This window comes from Hyperolius riggenbachi, chromosome 5 (assembly GCF_040937935.1).
Source record: "Hyperolius riggenbachi isolate aHypRig1 chromosome 5, aHypRig1.pri, whole genome shotgun sequence".
In the NCBI taxonomy this organism is placed as follows: Eukaryota; Metazoa; Chordata; class Amphibia; order Anura; family Hyperoliidae; genus Hyperolius; species Hyperolius riggenbachi.
The window spans coordinates 412,467,057-412,489,835 of NC_090650.1; the positions used below are offsets into that span (position 1 = coordinate 412,467,057).

At 45.1% G+C, this 22,779-nt stretch overlaps 1 protein-coding gene across 1 annotated transcript in view; it reads right to left on the reverse strand.

Moving 5' to 3' along the window:
* The window catches only part of SNTB1 (syntrophin beta 1), a 159,022-nt gene that overhangs the window by 49,835 nt on the left and 86,408 nt on the right, over positions 1–22,779 (reverse strand). Inside the window, exon 2 of the mRNA XM_068237972.1 lies at positions 18,949–19,165. Coding sequence (XP_068094073.1) covers positions 18,949–19,165 — 217 coding nt within the window. The remainder of the gene's footprint in view (positions 1–18,948; positions 19,166–22,779) is intronic.

A 22,779-nucleotide genomic window follows, 5' to 3' on the forward strand; every position in this document is an offset into this window, starting at 1 on the left:
GCAACACACGGCAGAAACGAACCGTGTATTTCCAGCATTAGCCCTTTATTGGTCCTGTGCTGGTAATCATCACTTCTATCCATGCTTTGAATAGAAGTAATTATTTAAGTAGATAAGAACCAGGAAAAAAAATGAACCAGATACTTACCTAAGGAGAGGGAAGGCTCTGGGTCTCACAGAACCTTTCTGCTCCTCTCTTGGTCGCCGTTCCAGCGCTAGCTTCCTGGTAGCAGTATTCGCCCAAATTGGTCAAATACTGCTTTCTGCCGCCAAAGGAGGCTTCAGAAGTCTTCTGGAGCTGAGTCGTCCCAAAGACGGCCGCTCCATACTGCGCACCTGCGAGTGCGCGCTCCCTCGCACAGTATGGAGCCCCCTGTCTTCGGGGGGACTCTGCTCCAGAAGACTTCTGAAGACTTTCCGCGGTGGAGAATTCAAACAGGGGAGCGAGCACTTAAAGGACACCCGGGGTGAAAATAAAACTAATGAAATAAACAATTGTATCTATCCTCCTTCTCCTAAAAATTACTTTTTAAGATATTCCACAGTTTTATTTTATATTTAAATCTACATTTTAAGTTTTTACTGTTTTTGCTCAATGATGCATTCATTGAAGTATGCCAGAGCTAAAATCTATGAACTACTGGCCCTTTGTATCTCTGTCCTGCTCTAAGAAGCCATTTTCTGCTGGGAAAGTGTTTTATAGTTGTCATTTCTTATCAGTGAGGGTCACACTGTAGTCTGACCCAGTCCTAACTCAGATAGACAGACAGGAACTGTCACTTGCATACCTGATGTTTAACTCTTTCAGGCAGGGAAAGAAAAAAAGGAACACAGCCTAGTTATTTGTGTGCTTGGCACTGTACAGACATATTTCTGTTTCATCATGTCATATGTCACCTCGGGTATCCTTTAATGGAGGAAACCGGGACTGAGAACCTTCCCTCTCCTTAGGTAAGTATCTGGCTTTTTTTTTTTTTTTTTAAGCTTCCCATTAGCTTTAACAAACTTCCCCATCCCCTTCTTTCACCTCTGACACTGCAGCTGTCCTTGGCAGAATTTGGTGCGTGCTGGGGGGGGGGGGGCTATGTAAAACTTGCACTGGGGCCCATGGCTCCTTAGCCTGCCTTATCCATTTTAGTCAGGCTCATCCATACCGCCAGGGAGGTTGAACACTTCAACTCATAATTTGATGGTATTTCCATTGTATAAGTCTCTGCACAGATATCCCAGACAGCCCAGGTCTAAACAGACATCTGTAAACCCTGTGAGCTCTCCGAATCCCCCCCTCATCCACCTCAGTAACATCCTCCAGAAATAACTCATGTTAACTTTCCAGGCCTCACATCCCTGCTGTATTCTGCTCATAGTCATGTAGCCTTCAGCCTTAGCTCCTGCGGTGACTGATGCGGCCTGTAGCATGAAACACACCTGGGTGGCGGATGCAAGTCCAATCAGTCAGGGAGGTGGGTGTGGAGACTATAAAACTGTGAAAACTGACAGAAGATGCTATGCAGCTCGTGATATATGGTGACAGAACACTGAGGCTTGGAAAATTCTAGATATTTTACCTCAGGAAAGCCGTGTTACGAATGGAACCATTTGACTGTCACTCATTCTAGGTACTTTGGCTGAAGGGTAAATTATTTAAATTGTATTTCCAGGAACATAAGTGAGGCTGTACAGAACACTTAACAGGCTAAGTATTACATATAACTGCTGTCGTCAGAAAAGTGATGCAGATAGACACCTAGGCTATTATTATTTAGTATGTATATAGCGCCGACATCTTCCGCAGTGCTGCACAGAGTATATAGTGCCTTGTCACTTAACTGTCCCTCAGAGGGGCTCACATTCTAATCCCTGCCATAGTCATATGTGTATGTATAGTGTATGTATCGTAATCTAGGGAAAATTTTAGAGGGAAGACAATTAACTTATCTGTTATGTTTTTGGAATGTGGGAGGAAACCAAAGTGCCTGGAGGAAACCCATATAGACATGGGGAGAACATACAGACTCCATGCTGATAGTGCCCTGGCTGGGATGCGGACCCAAGGCTGCAAGACGAGAGTGCTAACCACTACGCAACCATGCCGCCCTATGCTATGCTCTAACACTAAACTACAGCTTGCTTAACTGCATAAGGAGCAGGTCAGGAAACCTCTGCACCCCCTTCTTCTCTCCAGTTTTGCTTTTGTTGAGATATACCCCTTGTGCAGAGGGAAGAGTCTAAGGCCCTGATTCACTAACCAGTGCTAACGACGGAGTTAAGTGGTTTGCGCCCACACATCGAGCACAGCCCAGGGCAGTGCGCACGCAGCCGTTAAAGTGAATGGGAACCGCATTTAAAAAAATGAGACAGATACTTACCCAAGGAGAGGGAAGGCTCTGGGTCCTATAGAGCTCCTCTCCTGGTCCCCTCGTTCCAGTGCTGGCTCGCACGGTTGCAGTATTTGACTAATTTATTCAAATACTGCGTTACCCGGCCGAAGGAGGCTTCAGAAGTCTTCAGGGAGCCCGAATGCTCCTGAAGAAGGGCGGCCCTGTACTGCGCCTGCGCAAGCACGTTCTCTTGCACGCTCACGTGTGTGCAGTATGGAGCCGCACGTCTTCGGGAGGACACGGCTCCCGAAGACTTCCAATTACCCTTTCGGTGGGGGATTGAAACGAGGGGGAGCCAGCACAGGATAGAGGGCACCGAGAGAGGAGACAGAAGGCTCTATACAACCCAGAGCCTTCCCTCTCCTTGGGTTTGCTTCATTTTTTTTAAAACGCGGCGCACCGTTTCGGGGGCACCTGATTAGCCGTTTTCGCCGCACCGGGTGCGACGTTGACAGGGCAGCGGGTGCGACGTTATCGTCGCACCGCGCACTATTAACGGCTGCGCGCACAGCCCAGGGCAGTAGCTTTGCATGGCTATTAGTGCCCGCAAAGCTACATTTCGGGCACTGAGTGGCTGTTCACTTCAGCTAATACTTAGTGCCGGTTAGTGAATCAAGCCCTAAAGGTGCCCAGGGCCGTGGCGCTGGTATAAAAATGACTCCGCCTCCTCAGTTTATGAAACCACTGCCTCCCACTCCAGGTACCCAATAGTGCACCGACTCCAACCCTTCGAAGTCTCCACAACCCTTGCAGGGCTGTGGAGTTGGTACAAACATCATCCGACTCCAACTCCTCAGTTTATGAAACCACTAACTGCAAGTACCCAAAAATTACTCCAACTCCTCCACTCTGACTCCACAGCCCTGAAGGTGCCGATACGGCTGTAGGCCCAACTTTCCTGGCAGAGGCAGCGTTTTTCTTGTGTTTGTGATGTGAATGGAAGTTTGCATTTAGGTTTAAGTCTATGGGAGTGCATGAAAATCGTACAGCAAGTGTGGTACTAAGCGATTCTCTTGCAATTTCCTCAAGCTCTTCCCCTTATCTTCGGGAAATAGCAAACACAAGATGGATGATGATGATTGCGTTTACAATCGTGATGACAATTTGCAGTGGATAAGAACCCTAGGTTATGTGTCCAGTTCAATGGACTCCATAGAGCACAAAATGTGTCAGCACCACGATACATTTATGTCACAATGGCAATTATGGAACAAAAGATTCACTAATGAATCCAAATTGATAGTTCTTTTAAATAGAAGTCATGCATTTCTCCAGGAATGTAGTAAGTCACGGCTGTGGAGTCAGAGTTGAGGAGTCGGAGCAATTTTGGGTACCTGGAGATGGAGTTGGAGTTGGTGGTTTCATAAACTGAGGAGCCGGATGATTTTTGTGCCGACTCCACATTCTCGGTAAATACTAGACTGGGGCTATTTGCACATAATCAGTGCTTTAAAGAGGAACTCCAGTGAAAATAATGTAATAAAAAAAGTGCTTTATTTTTACAATAATTATGTATAAATGATTTAGTCAGTGTTTGCCCATTGTAAAATCTTTTAAATCCCTGATTTACATTCTGATATTTATTACATGGTGACATTTTTACTGTTGGCAGGTGATGTAGCTGCTGCATGCTTTTTTGGCAGTTGGAAACAGCTGTAAACAGCTATTTGACCCATTGATGATCACAGGTAGGAGGGCAGGGTGGAGTTTCCGGAAGTCCACTATCAGTTCCACGGTCTTTGCAGTATTGAGAACGAGATTGTTGTCCTTGCACCAATTACACATCTTCGTAACGTCATTTCGATAAGCGTCCTCCCAGTTTCTGTCGATGAGGTAGATAAGCGTGGTATCGTCTGCAAATTTGATAACTTTGACGGAGTCGGAGGCCGAGGTGCAGTTGTTAGTATACAGAAAGAACAGGAGTGGAGACAGCACGCATCCCTGCGGTGCACCAACGTTGGTGGTTCTCTCGCTGGAGATGTGACTGCCAAGCTTGACCCGTTGTGTTCTGTTGGAGAGAAAGTCCTTTACCCACCTGCAGAGGAGGGAGTCTGCCGCAAGATGTGCAAGGTTGTGGATCAGAATGTCCGGACAGATGGTGTTGAAGGCCGAGCTGAAGTCCAGAAATAGGACCCTAACGTAGGCCCCTGGTCTGTCGAGGTGTTCCGAGATGTATTCCAGGCTGACATTGATGGCATCGTCTACTGATCGGTTTTTCCTGTAGGCAAACTGGTGTGGTTCAAGGAGGGAGCTCGTGGAGTGCTTCAGGTGGGCCTTTCATGATGATGGGGGTCAGGGCTACAGGTCTGAAGTTGTTGAGCTCCGTGTTCCCTGGTTTTTTGGGGACTGAGATGATTGATGACCTTTTGAAGCAGGAGGGGACCTTCCCTTCCGATAGGGATCTGTTGTAGAGAGAGGTGAGGATGGGAGCTAGTTGTATTGCACAGGTTCTCAGACAGAGTGAGGACACCCCATCCGGGCCTGAGGCTTTCCTGGGATTGAGTCTGCGAAGGTGATGTAGCACGTCCTTCTCTTGCACTGCGGTCAGAGCGGGGATGCCACTGACCACTGGGGGCCCCGAGCATCTTTCATCGTGGGTGCCGAGGGATCCAGGGCTTGCTGGGATGCTGGGGCCACAGGCTGCTTGGGTTGGAGGTCAAATCTGCAGTAGAACTCATTGAGTTCCTCCGCAAGTTGGGAGCTGGGGGCTGCTTGTTGAAGGGGGGGCTTAAAGTTCGTGGCCGCCCTGAGACCCTTCCAGACCTCCCGCGAGTTGTTGGACTGAAGGCTGAGGCCTACCTTGTTAGAGTAGGTCCTTTTTGCAGCTTTCAGTTCTCTGTTCAGGGAATTCCTGGCTTCCCTGAACTCTTCTGGGGAGCCCGACTTGTGAGCCTCCTCCTTGATTTTCCGAAGACGTCGTAGGTTGCTGTTGAACCAGGGCTTTTCATTTGGGAAGACTTTGAAGGTTTTGGTTGGGATGCATGCATGCCACTGATTGGGATAAAGTTCAATTCTTGGTCGGAGTTTCTCTTTAACTGTATCTACCTAGCCACAAAACCTGTATAACTCATATGTGTCAGTAATTAAAGGGATGAGTTGGCAACACTGGCGTGCGTGTGTATGAATGCGTATGTGTAGGCGTGTGTATGCATGCATGTGTATGCATGCGTGCATGCGTATGCATGTGTGTGTGCATATGTATGCATGGCATGTGTGTATGTGTATGCGTGCATGTGTGTATATGCATGCATGTGTGCTTGTATGTGTGTATGCGTGCATGCGTGTGTATGCGTGTGTGTGTGTATGCGTGCATGTGTGTGTGTGCGTGTGTGCTTGTGTGTATGTATATGTGTATATGTGTGCGTGTGTATGCATGCGTATGTATCTAGGTGTATGTGCATGAAAGTATCTCTGTGTGTGTATGCATGTGTGTGCATCTCTGTGTGTGTGTGTGTGTGTATGCACGCTTGTGTATCTGTGTGCGTGCATATGTGTATGAAATAATCTGTGTGTGTGTGTGTGTGCGCTTCTCTGTGTGTGTGTGTCTGTGTGTGTGTGTGTATGCGTGCGTGTGTATCTGTGTGTGTGCATATGTGTATGAAAGTATCTGTGTGTGTGTGTGCGTGCGCATCTCTCTGTGTGTGTATGAGTGCGTGTGTATCTGTGTGTGTGCATATGTGTATGAAAGTATCTGTGTGTGTGTGTATGCGTGCGTGCGTGCGTGTGTGCGAGTGTGTGACAGCTCTGTAGTATGCTCTGCCTCCTCTTCCCATCACACCCCTTCAATGTAATTATTTTCAGAGTTGGGTAGATTAAAATAACAGACAGAGAAGATGAATTCCCATTAGCCGTACATCACTGGGATTCTCAGCTAAACATTACTAAACAAGGACAGTGGCTGCGGTCCTGGGACTCCGGGGTAGGCCCGGCCTGGGGAGCTCAGCAACCAGCCTGCACAGGACACACAGGGGCCGATAAAAAAACATTCACGGCATTCGCAAAGCTCTATGAGTGACGGGTCTAAAGGCAATCTGCATCCCGTTGTGTCTTCTAAAAGGGCGACTTGCTGCGACATCTGTATGCCGACACTGCTGCACACAACCGGTCCCGGGAGCTCGACAGGCCGTATATAAAGTGCACACAGTTCCCGGAGGCTTAGCCTCAGCCGATTCCCCGCCCCCCAAAAAAACTAAATATCTTGCATTACCGGAAATAAATTATCCAATCTAATAAAGCCACTGCAGTCTTTGTCCACATGTGGTCAGAAGCAGGTGTGCGTGCGGTCGGGAGTGGCACAAGGCACTGTAAACTTGGCGCCTGTTATTAAACAAGCCTAATGGCTAGTTCACAAATAAACTTTCTTCAGACCAAACAATTCTGGCCTGTGTGCCGGTTTCCAAAACTCCTTCATAGGAGGCTTTTACACTGCCTGTTAGCAGCACGACACAGGAACCCTTAATTTACACACCTGCACTATAGAGTACCTATCATTCCAGGATTGGAGGGGGGGGGGGGGGGGGGAGTCTCAGGGTTAATCACTCACTGTATTTTTTGGAATATAAGACATACTTTTTCTCCTCCAAACAAAGAAAAAAAGTTGCTGTGTATTATATTCCAAATACAGTGAGTCCCCGACTTATAAACGCCTGCCGATGTGAACTGCCGACCCACTGCAATGTCAGGGACTCCCTGGATTGTCCCTGTGTCCTCCTCTACTCCCTCATGCATAGATAAAGACAATGGCAGCATTTCTCCCACCTCATCTAACAGAGCCCACAGTGATCAGAGACCTCGCCTCTCCCACACTGCTCCCCTAGAGCCGGCTTCTGCTGATTGAGTCATTACACATGACCAGCACTAGGGGAACAGTGAGGGAGAGGAGAGCAGGGCTGTGGAGTCGGTACAAAAATCTTCCGACTCCAACTCCTCAGTTTATTAAACGACGACTCCAACTCCAACCCCGGGTACCCAAAATGGCTCTGACTCCGACTCCGACTCCTTAGTCTAATACTTAACAGGGCTGTGGATTTTGTACAAAAATAATCAGACTCCGACTCCTGACTCCTCAGTTTATGAAATCAACAAATCCAACTCCGACTCCAGGTGCCCAAAATTGCCCCGACTCCGACTCCAACTCCACAGCCCTGGAGGAGAGATCTCTGATCGCCGATGGATTAGGTGAGACGCCCTGCCGCTGCTTTTAACTATGCAGGGAGGAACAGAGGAGGACACAAGGGGGACACAAATGGCAGAGGACACAAGTGGGCCACAGGACACAAGGGGGGCACAAATGGCAGAGGACACAAGGGGGGCACAATAATTGGGGGGAGAACATCTACAAGAGGCACCTAGACCATGGATGCTCCAGGTTTAGTATATTTTTTCCCTGGTTTTCGTCCTCTTAACCTAGGTGCGTCTTATAGTTCGGAGCATCTTATAGTCCAAAAAATGCGGTACTTGATTTGCTGTAATTCATTACACAGGTGACTCTCTGCCCCCCTCCTCGGGAATGCAGTTGTGGCCATGTTTCCCAAACTCTTCGAAAACCTCCGCCTGCGTTGGCGCGGCCCATCCCTAGCTCGGAAACAACCAATTAGGTCACATCTGCCAAGCTGGGGAGGGTCACGGCAACGCAGGGTGAGTAATTAAAAGGATACCAGAGCCGAAACACTCTGGTAAAAAGTGAAGGTGCAGTGCGTATGGGGGCATAAGCAAATACTTAGCGCGCCTCCCGTTCCCCTCTGTCACTCGGCGTTCTCCTACATGCGTTCTTCTCGGCCCGTTCTTCTCGGCGACTTGGGTGACTCCAAACCCGGACATAGTGCGCCGCGCATGAGCAGTACCTCCATGCTGAGTGGAGAGGCAGGGGCAGCGAGCACGCTCCTGTCCTGTGACATCACTCTGCGCGGCCACACTGTACATACACATGTCTATCCCATCATGTCACCTCGGATGTCCTTTAACTCCAACCCCCCCCCCCCCCCCCCCCCCCCCGAATCCTGCATCTTTAAGACATGACAGGCTAGGTATTTTTATACTGGAAGTACTAGTGACTGGCAGAAGCCCCAATCTAACAAACTCTATTAGGAACACTGTGGAGTAGATGTGCATCTACAGGCTCAAAACACAGGAGAGCAAATGTGTATGGCTGAGATAAACAGAAAAAAAAAACATTGCTCGTTTCTTAACAAAGGCAGAATTCAACTATAACCCATTTCCACTCTCTCCAAAGCTAAAATTATTATAAAATTATTATTCTGTTATTTTTTTCGTGGAGTTGTGGGTTTTAAGGCAAACCCCAAACATCATCTGCCACGAAGCCAAGATATGCGCTCGCTTTGTTCTGCTAATAGTTTAACTGCTGGAAAAGTGCAACAAAAACAACGTTTCTTCCCTCAAGTTTCCATCCCAGAAAAACACAATGACATCTTTCCAGCGCTGCCCTCGCTACAGATGTCTCTATCCCCCCCAGGAGACCGTTACTAAATATACTGTCCAAACAGCTCTGCATGGGGCGGGGAAGGGAGCAGTCCTGGAATGGAATATTGCCCAAAAAATTCTGGGTGAAAAGCATCAGTCTGCTTCTATGATATGATATATGTGGCTGACACACAAAGCAGCAAGGCCTTGCTCACATTGTGTTTCGACATTTTACACGGGTTTTTGAGCGATCACTCAAAACCGTGAAAAAATGCTGCATGTAGCACTAATCGCAAATCGCCAGTGATCATGGCAGTGATATCGCTGCCATATACTTATTATTATTATTATTATTTATTTATAAAGCGCCAACATATTCCGTGGCGCTGTACAATGTAAGAAAACAAACAAGGGATACATAATGATACAGACAATGATATACATCAAATATGAACACTGATACAAAATACAGCACTGCTGATTACAACTTGATTTAACATGATGACTAAAATGTATAAATGTCTAACAGTGTGCAAGCAATTAAATTATTAACAGTCCATGACACAAAAGGGTGAGAGCCCTGCCCTTGCGAGCTTACAATCTAAAGGAATGGGGTGGAAACAAGAGATGGGGAAGTATACAGTATATGTACAGGCAGTGCGTAATTAGGTTATTTAGTGGGTGCATGGCCTAAGCTAGAGAATATGCTTGTCGGAAAAGGTGGGTTTTGAGGGAACGTTTAAAGATTTTGAAGGTGGGAGAGTGGCGGATGTGTTGTGGAAGGGCATTCCAGAGGAGGGGTGAAGCACGTGAGAAGTCTTGTACACGTGAATGTGAGGAGGTAATTGTAGAAGAGGATAGAAGAAGCACGTGTGCAGATCTGAGATTGCGGTTGGGTTGGTATCTGGAGACTAGTGAGGAGATGTACAGGGGAGAGAGATTGTGGAGAGCTTTGTAGGTTAGGGTTAAGAGTTTAAACTGAATCCTCTCATTAATTGGTAGCCAGTGAAGAACTTGACAGAGAGGGTCAGCAGAGGAAGAGCGAGAGGAGAGATGAATGAGTCGAGCAGCAGAGTTCAGTACAGAATTGAGCGGTGTTAGTCGGTTAGTTGGAAGTCCACCAAGCAATATATTGCAATAGTCCAATCGAGATATAATAAGAGCATGTACTAACATTTTGGTTGTGTCATGGGAGAGAAAAGGTCGGATACGTGCTATGTTTTTCAGTTGGAAATGGCAGGAGCTTAGCAATGCTCTAGTGTTTTAAAAAGCACTATCGATCGCTGGCGATTTGGCGAAACGCCTGTTAATCGCCCAAGTGTAAATGGGCCCTTAAACACTCCTAGGATAGGAGTTCACCGTGAGCTTGTTGGGTAATCTGTAACTCTGGGCAATTCAAGTCCTATCCCATAGAGTCATATTAATCCATGCCATGCACTGATGAGGATTAGCCAATCCGAAACAGTCTGTATGCATGTTGGATTATTATGGCTCTGCAATATTAACAAGCTGACACATCATTGCATTCCAGCGGATCTGGAGGTGTGTTTAGTTATCAGGACAACAAAAGGATCATTTTGCATATTCAGCAGTGGGACACCTCAAAGCTCACTCCAACCTGCAAATACCTTCTGTTTTAAGACAGAAAACTTCTGTTTTGCTAGAAAGATGTAAACCCATTAGTTTCCAGCTATAGTAATTTGAGCCTCTGTGGTCTGCAGGGATGGATCTGCAAGTCCAGGGAGGAGAGGGACCAGTACTGATGATACCACCATGCAGGAGTTTACCTCCACTGCAATGCTGCCTTTAGACCAGCAGGTGGCACAGGCACACGGCAATAGTAAGTGTAATCAATCAGTCATAGCAGAAACACTAGCGATGCGTAAAAAGGTTCGTTTTATGCAGCAATGTTAGTCAATGGGCAAAAAAAACCCACAGAGACCTGCGATTTACAGGATGCATTCCGAGAACGCTGGTTTTGTTGCATATTATGCAGGAACTCTGGCAAAACGCACATAGTGAAAGTCAATGAGAACGCAATGTATGCGTTTTCATACGTTTTTTATATGTTTTTTACCCAAAAAAAACCTTTGCTGTATTATAGCTTTCTTTTGTCTTCCAAGTGATTTGCATAAATGGAAATATAAAAACACATGGAAAACGCATATGCGTTTTGTATAGGCGAACCGCAAACGCATTAAAACGCACACAAAACGCATCACAAATCCACCAAAAATGCAGTACAAAACGCTAAATAAAAGAACACAACATGAACATAAAACATGACATAAAACGCAACCTTTCACGCTATGTCCTATGTGAACCCCGCCTCAGAAGGTACAAACCAGGCAACTAATGGGCCAAAAGCATTACAGTACACCTTAAGGGAGAGGGATATGGAGGCTGCCATATTTATTTTCTTTTCAGCAATGCCAGTTCCCTGGCAGCCCTGCTGGTCTATTTGGCTGCAGTAGTGTCTGAATCACACCTGAAACAGGCATGCAGCTAATCCTGTCAGATCAGACAATAATGTCAGAAACACCTGATCTGCTGCATGCTTGTTCAGGGGCTATGGCTAAAAGTATTAGAGGCAGAGGATCAGCAGGACTGCCAGGCAACTGGTATTGCTTAAAATGAAATAAGTATGTCAGCCTCCATGTCACTCTCACTTCAGTTGTCCTTCAAAGTACACCTGAAGTGAGAGGTATATGGAGGCTTCCATACTTATTTCCTTTTAAACAACACCAGGTGCCGGGCAGTCCTGCTGATCATTTTGGCTGCAGTAGTGTCTGAATAACACACCTGAAACCAGCATGCAGGTGATCTTGTCAGACACACCTGGTCTGCAAGCTTGTTCAGGGTCTATGGCGTATTGTATAGCAGGACAGCCAGACAATCGGCATTGTTAAAGGATACCCGAAGTGACATGTGACATGATGAGACAGACATGGGTATGTACAGTGCCTAGCACATAAATAACTATGCTGTGTTCCGTTTTTTCTTTATCTGCCTGAAAGAGTTAAATATCAGGTATGTAAGTGGCTGACTCAGTCCTGACTCAGACAGGAAGTGACTACAGTGTGACCCTCACTGATAAGAAATTCCAACTATAAAACACTTTTAGGAGAAGGAAGATAGATACAATGGTTTATTTCATTAGTTTATTTTTGCCTCGGGTGTCCTTTAAAAAGGAAATAAATATGGCAGCCTCCATAACCCTCTCAGTTCAGGTGTTCTTTAATCTGACAGGTTGGAATAACCCTTTAAGGAATAAACTCTGTGCAGAGTGAGTGAGGGAGAGGCCTCCCGACAGGTAATCTATTTCTAGTACCTGCTACTCATTACTGGCAGGGACGCCGCACTGTGTGACGCGCTCCTTATAATAGAGAGGTAAGCAGAGGCTGTGAGTATCTTGACCTACTTTACCAGACCAGGGACTCCAGTGGGACAGCGGCATGAGATAGATTAACATTGCTAAACTATTCAGCTCTCTGTGTGGCCAAAACTTTTCTTTATTAAAATGGTGTCTGAGGAGAGTGAAAATACACTTATATGAGATAATGAACTTTATGTGTAATACAGCTAAGAAATACAACATTGGTAGCAAAGAAAGGAGTCTGATATTGTTTCCAGTACAGGAAGAGTTAAGAAACTCCACTTGCTATCTATGCGAAAGAGCTTCTCTGAGCTCTGTGACCCTACTTGGGTGGGCTACAGTGCTGTTTTCTGAAGCACTTAAACAGACAAGAAACAGTGAGACACAGATTCAGACGGGCTATTACTGCAGGGGAGTTCAAAGGTTCATTAGTTCTGCTCTGTTTCATAGTTTAAAATACAGAGGCCCATATACAATTAACTTTTTACCCTAAGCTTTCTTCAAGGTGATATTTTCATACCTTGCCATAAAATGCTTTTTAACCACTTCAGCCCTCAGTCGTTTTCACTTTATGCATCCGAACAATGTTCACCTCCCATTCATTAGCCTTTAACTTAATCACTACTTATCACAATGAACTGATCTATATCTTGGTTTTTTTCCGCCACCAATTAGGCTTTCTTTGGGTGGTACATTTTGCTAAGAATTGTTTTATTATAAATCCATTTTAACAGTAAGAATAAGAAAAAAACGGAAAAAAAAATCATTATTTTTCACTTTTCGGCCATTATAGTTTTAAAATAATACATGCCTCCATAATTAAAACCCACGTATTGTATTTGCCCATTTGTCCTGGTTATTACACCGTTTAAATTATGTCCCTATCAAAATGTATGGCGACAATATTTTATTTGGAAACAAAAGTGATTTTTTTCCGTTTTGCATCCATCACTATTTACAAGCTTATAATAAAAAAAATAAATAGAAATATCTCATCTTTACATAGATATTTAAAAAGTTTAGACCCTTAGGTAAATATATGTGTTTTGTTTTGTTTTTATTGTAATGTTTTTTTTAATTATTATTAAACATTTTATTTGGGTATTTTTGGGAGGGGAGGTGTAAATAGTAATTTTTGTAATGTAAATATATGTTTATTTATTTTTTTTTTTTTAATGTAGATGTAGTTTTACTTTTTGGGCACAAGATGGCAGCCTTAGGTTTGTTTACATGACGTCACTCTAAGCGTAACATACGCTTAGAGGGACGTAGGGGGGACGTAGGAGGCAGAAAAAGCGAAGCTTCCGAGAGAAGCTGACGCTTTTTCTGCGGGGGAGAGGAATCAGAGATCGGGCACCATGGCCCGATTCACTGATTCCCTGGCTAACGAACCGCGGCCGGGAGCACGCGTGCACCCGCGCGATCGGCCGTGGGAGAGCGCGGGAGCGCACATGGCCTCCTGGAGGTAGCTACTACGTCCAGGTGGCGAAAGTAATTAAACAACCAGCAAGCAAGAAAACACTTAAAATACATTTGATAGTACTTTTTCACTAGCATTTGGGTACTTCTTTAATTGTAAAATGCTGAAAAGTTTTTGTTTTTTTTAGAGAAGATGAAAAATTATCTCCTAGGAGAAAACTCAGGTGAAAAAGTTAATTGCATATGGGCCAGAGTGTGGTGTGTAATTACAAATATGATAGAATGTTGCTATGTTATATATATATATATATATATATATATATATATATATATATATATATATATATATATATATATGCTCTATAGCTGAAAATAAAAATATGAGACTCTTTTCTTTGCTACTAATGTTCTATTGGTTATCTGTACTACACATACAATTCATTCAATCGTTGTTGTTTTTTCTTTTACTTCAGTGTCACTTTAAATAAGGTAAAAAATAAATAAGCAAAGATATTATAAAAGTTTATTAGGCATAGTAGTGATAATTGTAACTTTATATCAAAAATCCAAATTCAGACCCAACAGAAGAGATGGGGAAACAAAAGTCTGGAAAAAGCATTCCTAGATTCTAGAGGAAATGAAATGAGGGTGACAGCGTTCTGTATTGCAAGGCTGGAATTCTATAGCCAGTAATGACATCATTATATTATTTAGATGTCACTAATAATTGGGAGAGGGCAGCCCAGATTTACCTCACAGGAACCTATAGGCACAGATGTCCTGGCAACTCAGACTCTGCCCTCCATGAACTTACAAACATCTGCCGAACCGCACAGCAAGTGGGCTGGATGACCCAGCTGTCAGGTGACCCAGCTACAGGAGGCCCTTAGTATTAGGTAGCCAGAAGTACCCGCGATATATGGTAGGTAGAGGTGCCCCCAAGTATTATGTAGCCAGAGGTAAGTCAGTATTAAGTAGCTAGTGGTGTCCCCCACTGATGGGAGATCTCGTCAGTAGAATGCCGAGAGCTGGGTAAGTAACCAATCATTTACGCTCTCATCAGAACTCTGCATAGGGAAGAAGGGATGAAGGCATTCGGGTAGGGGAGGGAGCCGCCTTCCCATCATCAGGCGCCTGTAGGCACGTGCCTATAGTGCCTCATGGTAAATCTGCCCTGGGAGAGGGTCATGGTAATTCAATAGCAAAAAAAAATCCTCATTGGAATAGTGTATCACACTCCATATAGTAGAACATGCATGAGGTTAGGAGGATTTAAAAAGTTTTGAGAAACCGCAGAAACGTTGATTCCAACACTCGGTTTCCAACTTTATTATATCAAAAATACAAAAAAAAAAAGGAGTAAAAAAAAACTTTCTGTCAACGATTACATGAATCTCCACAGATTTATAATCATCAATTTCGTTCGATCATGAAGATCATAGACTTGACAATTTGGCTACAGATAGTATATGCTTTGCTTATGAAACTTTTCAGGCAATGACACCAGTCCGTTTTGGGTCAATTGTCGACCCTTCATCAGGACTTTACAAAGCAAAAGGACGCTTTGTTAGCAGCTCTGGGACCAGCCAGCAGGATGGTGGAGTGTGACATCTACTGTGTTTAGAATTGCGTATCATGCATTCCATTTCTGGCTTTTTTAGACAACCTTTTGCTTTGTACAGGCCTGATGAAGGGTCGACAACTGACCCGAAACGGTGTCATTGCCTGAAAAATGTGGTAAACAAAGCGTATATTATCTGTAGCCAAATTGTCAAGTCAATGATTTTCATGGTTGAATGAATTGAAGATATTAAATTTGTGAAGATTCATGTAGTCATTGACAGGACATTTTTTAAGATTTTTTTTGTGGTATTTTTGATATGATAAAGTTGGATACTGACTGTTGGAATCAACATTCCTGTGGTTTCTCAAAACTTTTTTAATCCTCCTAACCTCATACATGTTCTATATGGAGTGTGGTGGATTACTCAAATGAGGATTTTTTGCTATTGAATTACCACGACCCTCTACCAATTATTACTCATCTCTAAATAAAATAACGATGTAATTAGAGGATATTGAATTTCAGCCTTGCTCTGGAAAGAGACACGACAATGATGCTCCATGGCTCTGTGCTGCAGCAAGCGGTACAAAGCCTGTGGCTACAAGGACAGTCCTTGTGAGTTATCCAAAGGAGTTTTGGAAACAGGCACACAGGCCACACAACCATCTTTCTGAGTTCTACGGGATGGACTGGCTGTTTGGCTGTTAAACCTGTGCCAGTGGTGGGGGAGAAGATGTGCTTAAAGGGAACCCGGGGTGAAGGGATATGGAGGCTGCCATATTTATTTCTTTTTAAACAATACCAGTTGCCTGGCTGTCCTCCTGATCCTGTGTCTGTCTGTAATACTTTTAGCCTCAGACCCTGAACAAGCATATGCAGATCGTGTACTCTGACTCAGCTGGTTTTACTGGATTAGCCCTATGCTTGTTCCACCTCAGGTTCCCTTTAAAGGGAGCCTAAAGCAAGAGGGATATAGAGCAGGGCTGTGGAGTCGGTACAAAAAATCTTCTGACTCCAACTCCGACTTCTCAATTTATGAAACCACCGACTCCGACTCCGGGTACCCAAAATGGCTCCGACTCCTCAGCTTCGACTCCTTAGTCTAATACTTACCAGGGCTGTGGATTTTGTACAAAATCATCCGGCTCCCGACTCCAAAGTTTATGAAATCACCGACTCCAACTCCAACTCCGGGTACCGAAAACTGGCTCTGACTCCACAGCCCTGATATAGAGGCTGCCATATTTATTTCCTTTTAGACAATGCATATTCCGTGGCTGTCCAGCTGATCCTCTGCCTTTAATACTTTTAGTCATAGACCCTGAACAAGCATGCAGCTCAGATGCTCTGGCTGAAGTCTGACTAGATTAAATGCATGCTTGTTTTTTTCAGGTGTGTGCTTCAGACACTACTGCAGCCAAAGAGATCAGAAGGGTTGCCAGGCCACTGGTATTGCTTAAAAGGAAATAAATATGGAAGCCTTGATTTAAGTTCCCTTTCAAGCTATCCATACACTTTAAACAAGCAGAACACACTTAAGCTTTCGCAGATCAAACACCCGTGATATTTACAAGACTCTTGACCAGGAAGTGGCACCTGTCCGGCACACAAGCCTCTCCCTTCATCCGCCATCAGACGCCGCGCCTCACGCGACTGTGAGACACAAGAGGACCTGACACTGAGCTGAGAGGCAGCTGCTCCCCAGATGTGGCAAACACTGCGCTCCGGCCTTCCCCTCCCTCAACAGAACCGGCATTGTGTGTTTGTGGAGTATTTAAGGATATCCAGAATGCCACAAATAGCTCTGGTGGCGGAATGCCGCTGTAAACGAGGCTGTAACTCCGCCTGCTCCGAACAGAAACAGACTCAAACAGCAAACAGCTGGGAAGGCCAAGCAGGCTTGAAGTGGACCTGTCACTACAAATCGCAAGTAACAGTGATGGAAAAAGGCCATGCAGGCTTGAAGTGGACCTGTCACTACAAATCGCAAGTAACAGTAATGGAAAGGCCATGCAGGCTTGAAGTGGACCTGTCACTACAAATCACAAGTAACAGTGATGGAAAGGCCATGCAGGCTTGAAGTGGACCTGTCACTACAAATCACAAGTAACAGTGATGGAAAGGCCATGCAGGCTTGAAGTGGACCTGTCACTACAAATCACAAGTAACAGTGATGGAAAGGCCATGCAGGCTTGAAGTGGACCTGTCAGTACAAATCACAAGTAACAGTGATGGAAAGGCCATGCAGGCTTGAAGTGGACCTGTCACTACAAATCACAAGTAACAGTGATGGAAAGGCCATGCAGGCTTGAAGTGGACCTGTCACTACAAATCACAAGTAACAGTGATGGAAAGGCCATGCAGGCTTGAAGTGGACCTGTCACTACAAATCACAAGTAACAGTGATGGAAAGGCCATGCAGGCTTGAAGTGGACCTGTCAGTACAAATCACAAGTGACAGTGATGGAAAGGCCATGCAGGCTTGAAGTGGACCTGTCACTACAAATCACAAGTAACAGTGATCAGGTCATGTTGGTATTTTGATGTGTGTGTTATAAATAAAGTAACGCTGCTCCCAAGTTTCTGCTTGCAGTATGGCTGCTCTAGTTAAAGGGAACCTAAACCGACCTGTAAAAACGGGTTTCACTTATCTGGGTCTTCTACCAGCCCCCTGCAGCCGCCCTGTGCCCGCGCCGTCCCTGAACGATCCTCCAAGCCCCTCCGAGTCAGCCAGTCAATGGCCACGTATCCTCAATTGCGCTCCCAACACTGGGAGCTTCCTGTGCATGTGCTGTATGAGAAAATCTCTACTGCACATGACACTCCCGGCAATGGGGAGCGTGATCGAGGATGCGGGCGTCCAGGGCCATGCAGGCGCAGTGGCCATCAACTGGCTGACTCGCCAAAATCGAAACTGAGGTGCGATGGGGGGACCGGAGGATCGTTTAGAGATAGTGCAGGCACAGGACGGCTGCAGGGGGCTGGTAGAAGCCCCAGGTAAGTGAAACTAATTTTTAAAGCTCGGTTTAGGTTCCCCTTAATCTGGCTATACATTACCTGATAAATGGGCAGATCGATAATTATACAGATCCCTCTCTGATCGAATCTGATCAAAGTGGTAATTATTGCCCGCCCATTCAGTGCACAGCGATATCCCATAGACTTCAGCATGAAATCTATTAGAAAGCTTGTGACAGACTAATTTCACTGAAATTTCTGCATAGGAGTTAGGCCTGGATCACACTGGCACTAAAAAACAGTCCATTAGCGAATCCAAACGGAACAGATCCTAACGGATGCAAACAAATCCAATGTTAACCTATGGATCCCTTCAAATTGATCCATTCAAACCTTCCGTACCCTACGCAAGTTTGGTGCAGCAGCGACTTTTCCAGACAGTGGAGCCCAGTGCAATGGAGGCTGAAGCACTGCATGGGAGGCAATGAGAATCAGAACTTTACAAGACACAGAACATTTTTCCCTTCTCAACCTCCAATCACACTGATCTGCCCTCAGCCAATCAGTGAGGAGCAAGAATGTGGGGGGAGAGATGACAAGCTTCCCTCTCCTCGGCAATGAAGTGAATTGAATTGAATTGAATGTACCAAACATAGCCAGGCTGACTGGGATAAGATTCATTACAGCAGAAACATTTATGATTATATTGGAATGCTTGCAGTGCAGGTCAGGTTGTAGACTGCATAATAAACACAGAGCAGTGGGTAAATGGAATTTGATTTTATGGCAGACATTCCCGCATTAATGTGAGTGCACTTAGAGGAGCGTACCTGTTCTCTGGGTCAGAGACGGTCAGACTTCTGGTGACGAAGCACATCTTCAGCGGGATGGTCTTCCTGTCTCCATGGAGGGACAGCGTCAGGGGAGACGGGGGACAAGCCGACGAGATTCCCAACCGCGGAGACTCTGGGGGCGGGGTTTCCCAGCCGATTTCTGACACGGGTGATCCTTTCTTGACGTAGGGCGTGGCTTCTCTCATGTACTTCACTGCAAGAGAGACATGACAGCACATCAGAGTTTTATCCCTTCTGAACGCTACTTTGCAACTTTATTAACCATCATTATTTCTTTTGTGTGCATTATATGGGGCTGACCTATTTGCCATCTCTTGAAAGGACACCTGTACGGTGTGGAAACTGCCATATTTACTTCCTTTTAAACAATACCAGTTGCCTGGTTGTCCTGCTGATGTTTGCCTGCAGTGTTGTCTGAATCACACCAGAAACAAACATGTGGCTAAACCAGTTAAAGAGGAACTCCAGTGAAAATAATGTAATAAAAAAGTGCTTCATTTTTACAATAATGATGTATAAATGATTTAGTCAGTGTTTGCCCATTTTTACTGCTGGCAGGTGATGTCAGTGGAAGGAGATGCTGTTTGCTTTTTTGGCAGTTGGAAACAGCTGTAAACAGCTGTTAATTCCCACAATGCAATAATGCTCTGTGGGAGGGGTTTCACCACAATATCAGCCATACAGCGCCCCCTGATGATCCGTTTGTGAAAAGGAATACATTGCTCATGGGAAAGGGGGTATCAGCTGCTGATTGGGATAAAGTTCACTTGTAGGTTACGGTTTCTCTTTAAGGTGTCCATACATCTATCGATGATGGGCAGATTCAACCAAGCAATAGGATCTCTCTATGATCGGAGGGACATCTGTCAGCTGCCCATACACCACAGGCTGATTCCCAATCGATTGATTTATTGTCACCGACTTCAGTTGGAAACACCTGACCTGCTTGTACAAGGTCTATGGCTACAAATATCACAGACAGAATAATAAATATGGCAGCCTGCCAGTTCCTAGTCTATAATGGAGCAGCCATACAACTTCAGCAGAGACAATCAATGAGATGTGCGTAATTATGGCACTTTAAAGAAAATGTATGCAGTTTGGGAATGGGCCAATCAGAATTGTCAGGAAGTGCATTTGATTGGCCCGGCTCCCAGCTGCATACAATTTGCATGCATTCTGGAACTACGGTAACTAGTACAGCTAATCACATCGGCAGCTAGACGAGGAGTTTCCAGGCAGTCTGTACTCCACAAAGAGAGCACAGATTTCAAGGTATGTAAATAAACGGACTCTCAGCTTCAGGCAGCATTGGAAATAAGGCCAGGTCCACAGACTCCACACTAGGCCCGTTTGCAGACTGGAGCCTGCGGTCCGTGATCCTGGGACTGAAAACCTGAACGCAAACTGCCCTTTTGCAGCAAATGTTTCTGATCCGTTTGCGTTCTTTTTTTTTCTTCTCCTCCCCCAAAAACGGATGGCTGCAGCCAGGACCCCAATAGGTGTCCCCCAGGTAGCCTGAGGTGGTAGCAGTCAAGGGGGAGCGGGGCGTAGTGGGCACAGTGCAGGATGGTGCCCTCACCTGGGTGCTCCCGTCCCCGCTCCCCCTCCAGCTATGTTCGGCAAAAGTATGGTGAGTGAGCGAGCAGGGAAGCACCTTACTTCCTCTGCTTGCCGTGACTTCCAAACTTCCCCTCTCGCTTGCTCGGTTACTTTTGCCACAACCAGCTGGAGGGGGGAGCAGGGGAATCCAGGTGAGGGAGGGCGACCCCCCCCCCCTCCCTGCCGCTGTGCCCGCTACCCCGTCTTGGCTGCTACCCCCTACCTAGGGGACTCCTATTGGGGTGACGTGTAGGGGAGGAGCAGGCAGTAGGCAATGCGGATCTCCCTCCGTTTTGTGTGCAAGAATAGCCTGTGTAGAGGGAGATCCGTTTTTGCACTGCCCTCCACTACCCCTCCGTGTATCAGGATCCATGTGCGGTGCGGGAAAATGCAGCAAATCCGGACTGTCCGTTCAGGTTTCAAAAAAGGATCCCCCTGAAAGCAGACGGATCCGGGTTTTTTTTTTGAGTGAAGAAGGCTTCTATTTTTAACATTGATATCCGTGGCTCCGTTTTTGATCGGGGCCCAAAAAACTGAGCCACGGATACGTTTTTAAAGCAAGTCTGACCCTAATCTTACTGGCAGATATGTGTAATACCATTACATTACAAAAAGGGTTCCGGAGCAGGGAGTATATAGAAATATAGAAAGGTAACTTTTAAAAAATAGTGATACATTACAGAATAGTATAGCAGCGCAACATTATAACTTTATATTTTTATATTATTCATTATAACATTATATTGTTAAGAATCCCATTGTAGTAAACTCCTAGGGACCGAGAAAAGCAGTTTACTAAGAAGTTTACTATATCAGAACTTGTCATAATCAATCGCGTAAAGTATACTGTAATACTGTATCTTAATTCAGTTAATAGCTGGGAGTCTTTTTTTTTTCACTACTTCAGCAAGCAAGCAAGCACAGACAATATGTAAGCCAGATCAAGATGCACTGTGCTCAATACATAGGGATTTGCATGCAATGAGCATGCAACTGCTTGCACAGAAGGCATAGGTTTCACCAGATAAAGGGGCTCTATGGCGAAAAATTTTTAAATTTTAAATATGTGCAAACATATACAAATAAGAAGTACATTTTTTCCAGAGGAAAATGAGCCATACATTACTTTTCTCCTATGTTGCCCTCACTTACAGTAGGTAGTAGAAATCTGACAGAAGGGACAGGTTTTGGACTAGTCCATTTCTTCATAGGGGATTCTCAGGGATTTATTTATTTTCAAAAGCACTTAGTGAATGGCAGTTGCTCTGTCCAACTGCCAAAAAACTGTGTAGCGAGCAGGGAAAGCTGGCCAGTATCATTGTTTAAATCCTTTTTAGGGAATATCTTAATAAAGAATAAAAGCCTTGCTGAGAATCCCCTATGAGGAGATGGTCTAGTCCAAAACCAGTCACTTCTGTCAGATTTCTACTACCTACTGTAGGTGACAGCAACATAGGAGAAAAGAAATTTATGGCTCATTTTACTCTGTAAAAAAACGTACATTTTATTTGTTTATGTTTGCATTTATTTAACATTTTACAATTTTTCGCCATAGTGCCCCTTTAATGAATGTACTGTACTGATAGTGTGCTCCTCTGTCTACATTTCTGTGCAGCCTGGACGATACTGTATGGTTGCAGCCATGCACAAGCAAGTCACAGATGATCAGTAATTCCCTCAGTAATCAGGCAGCACCTTACACAGGAAGCATAGAACTCACTGGCTGGTGTTTTTGAGGTACCCGTATATTCTGCCGTATAAGACGGCCCCCCCCAACTTTTCCAGTTAAAATATAGAGTTTGGGATATACTCGCCGTATAAGACTACCTCTCTTCCAACGCACACCACATTAAAATAAAAAAATATATATACTGGTGCTGTGTATGAACAGATACTGGTGCTGTACTGTATGTAATGTTGGCTTAGTGCTGGTAATTCATGTATCATAAAGAGTCCAATACACATCCCCCGTCAGTCCCCAAATGTCCACACAATATCTGCAAATTGTTGTTATCGCATCAAGTTTCAATCCTCCTCTCAGAAGTCCATCAGTAAATACAGAGACAGAGCAGCCGTCACCACACCCGAGTGAGTGCCACTCACCGTGTGTTAAGACCTATTGCCAGGTCAAGATTCGCCTCTGGGACCGTTACAGGTCGTCCCCCACCGCTCCCGGCAGTCTCCCCTTCACTTCCAGTAGCTTCA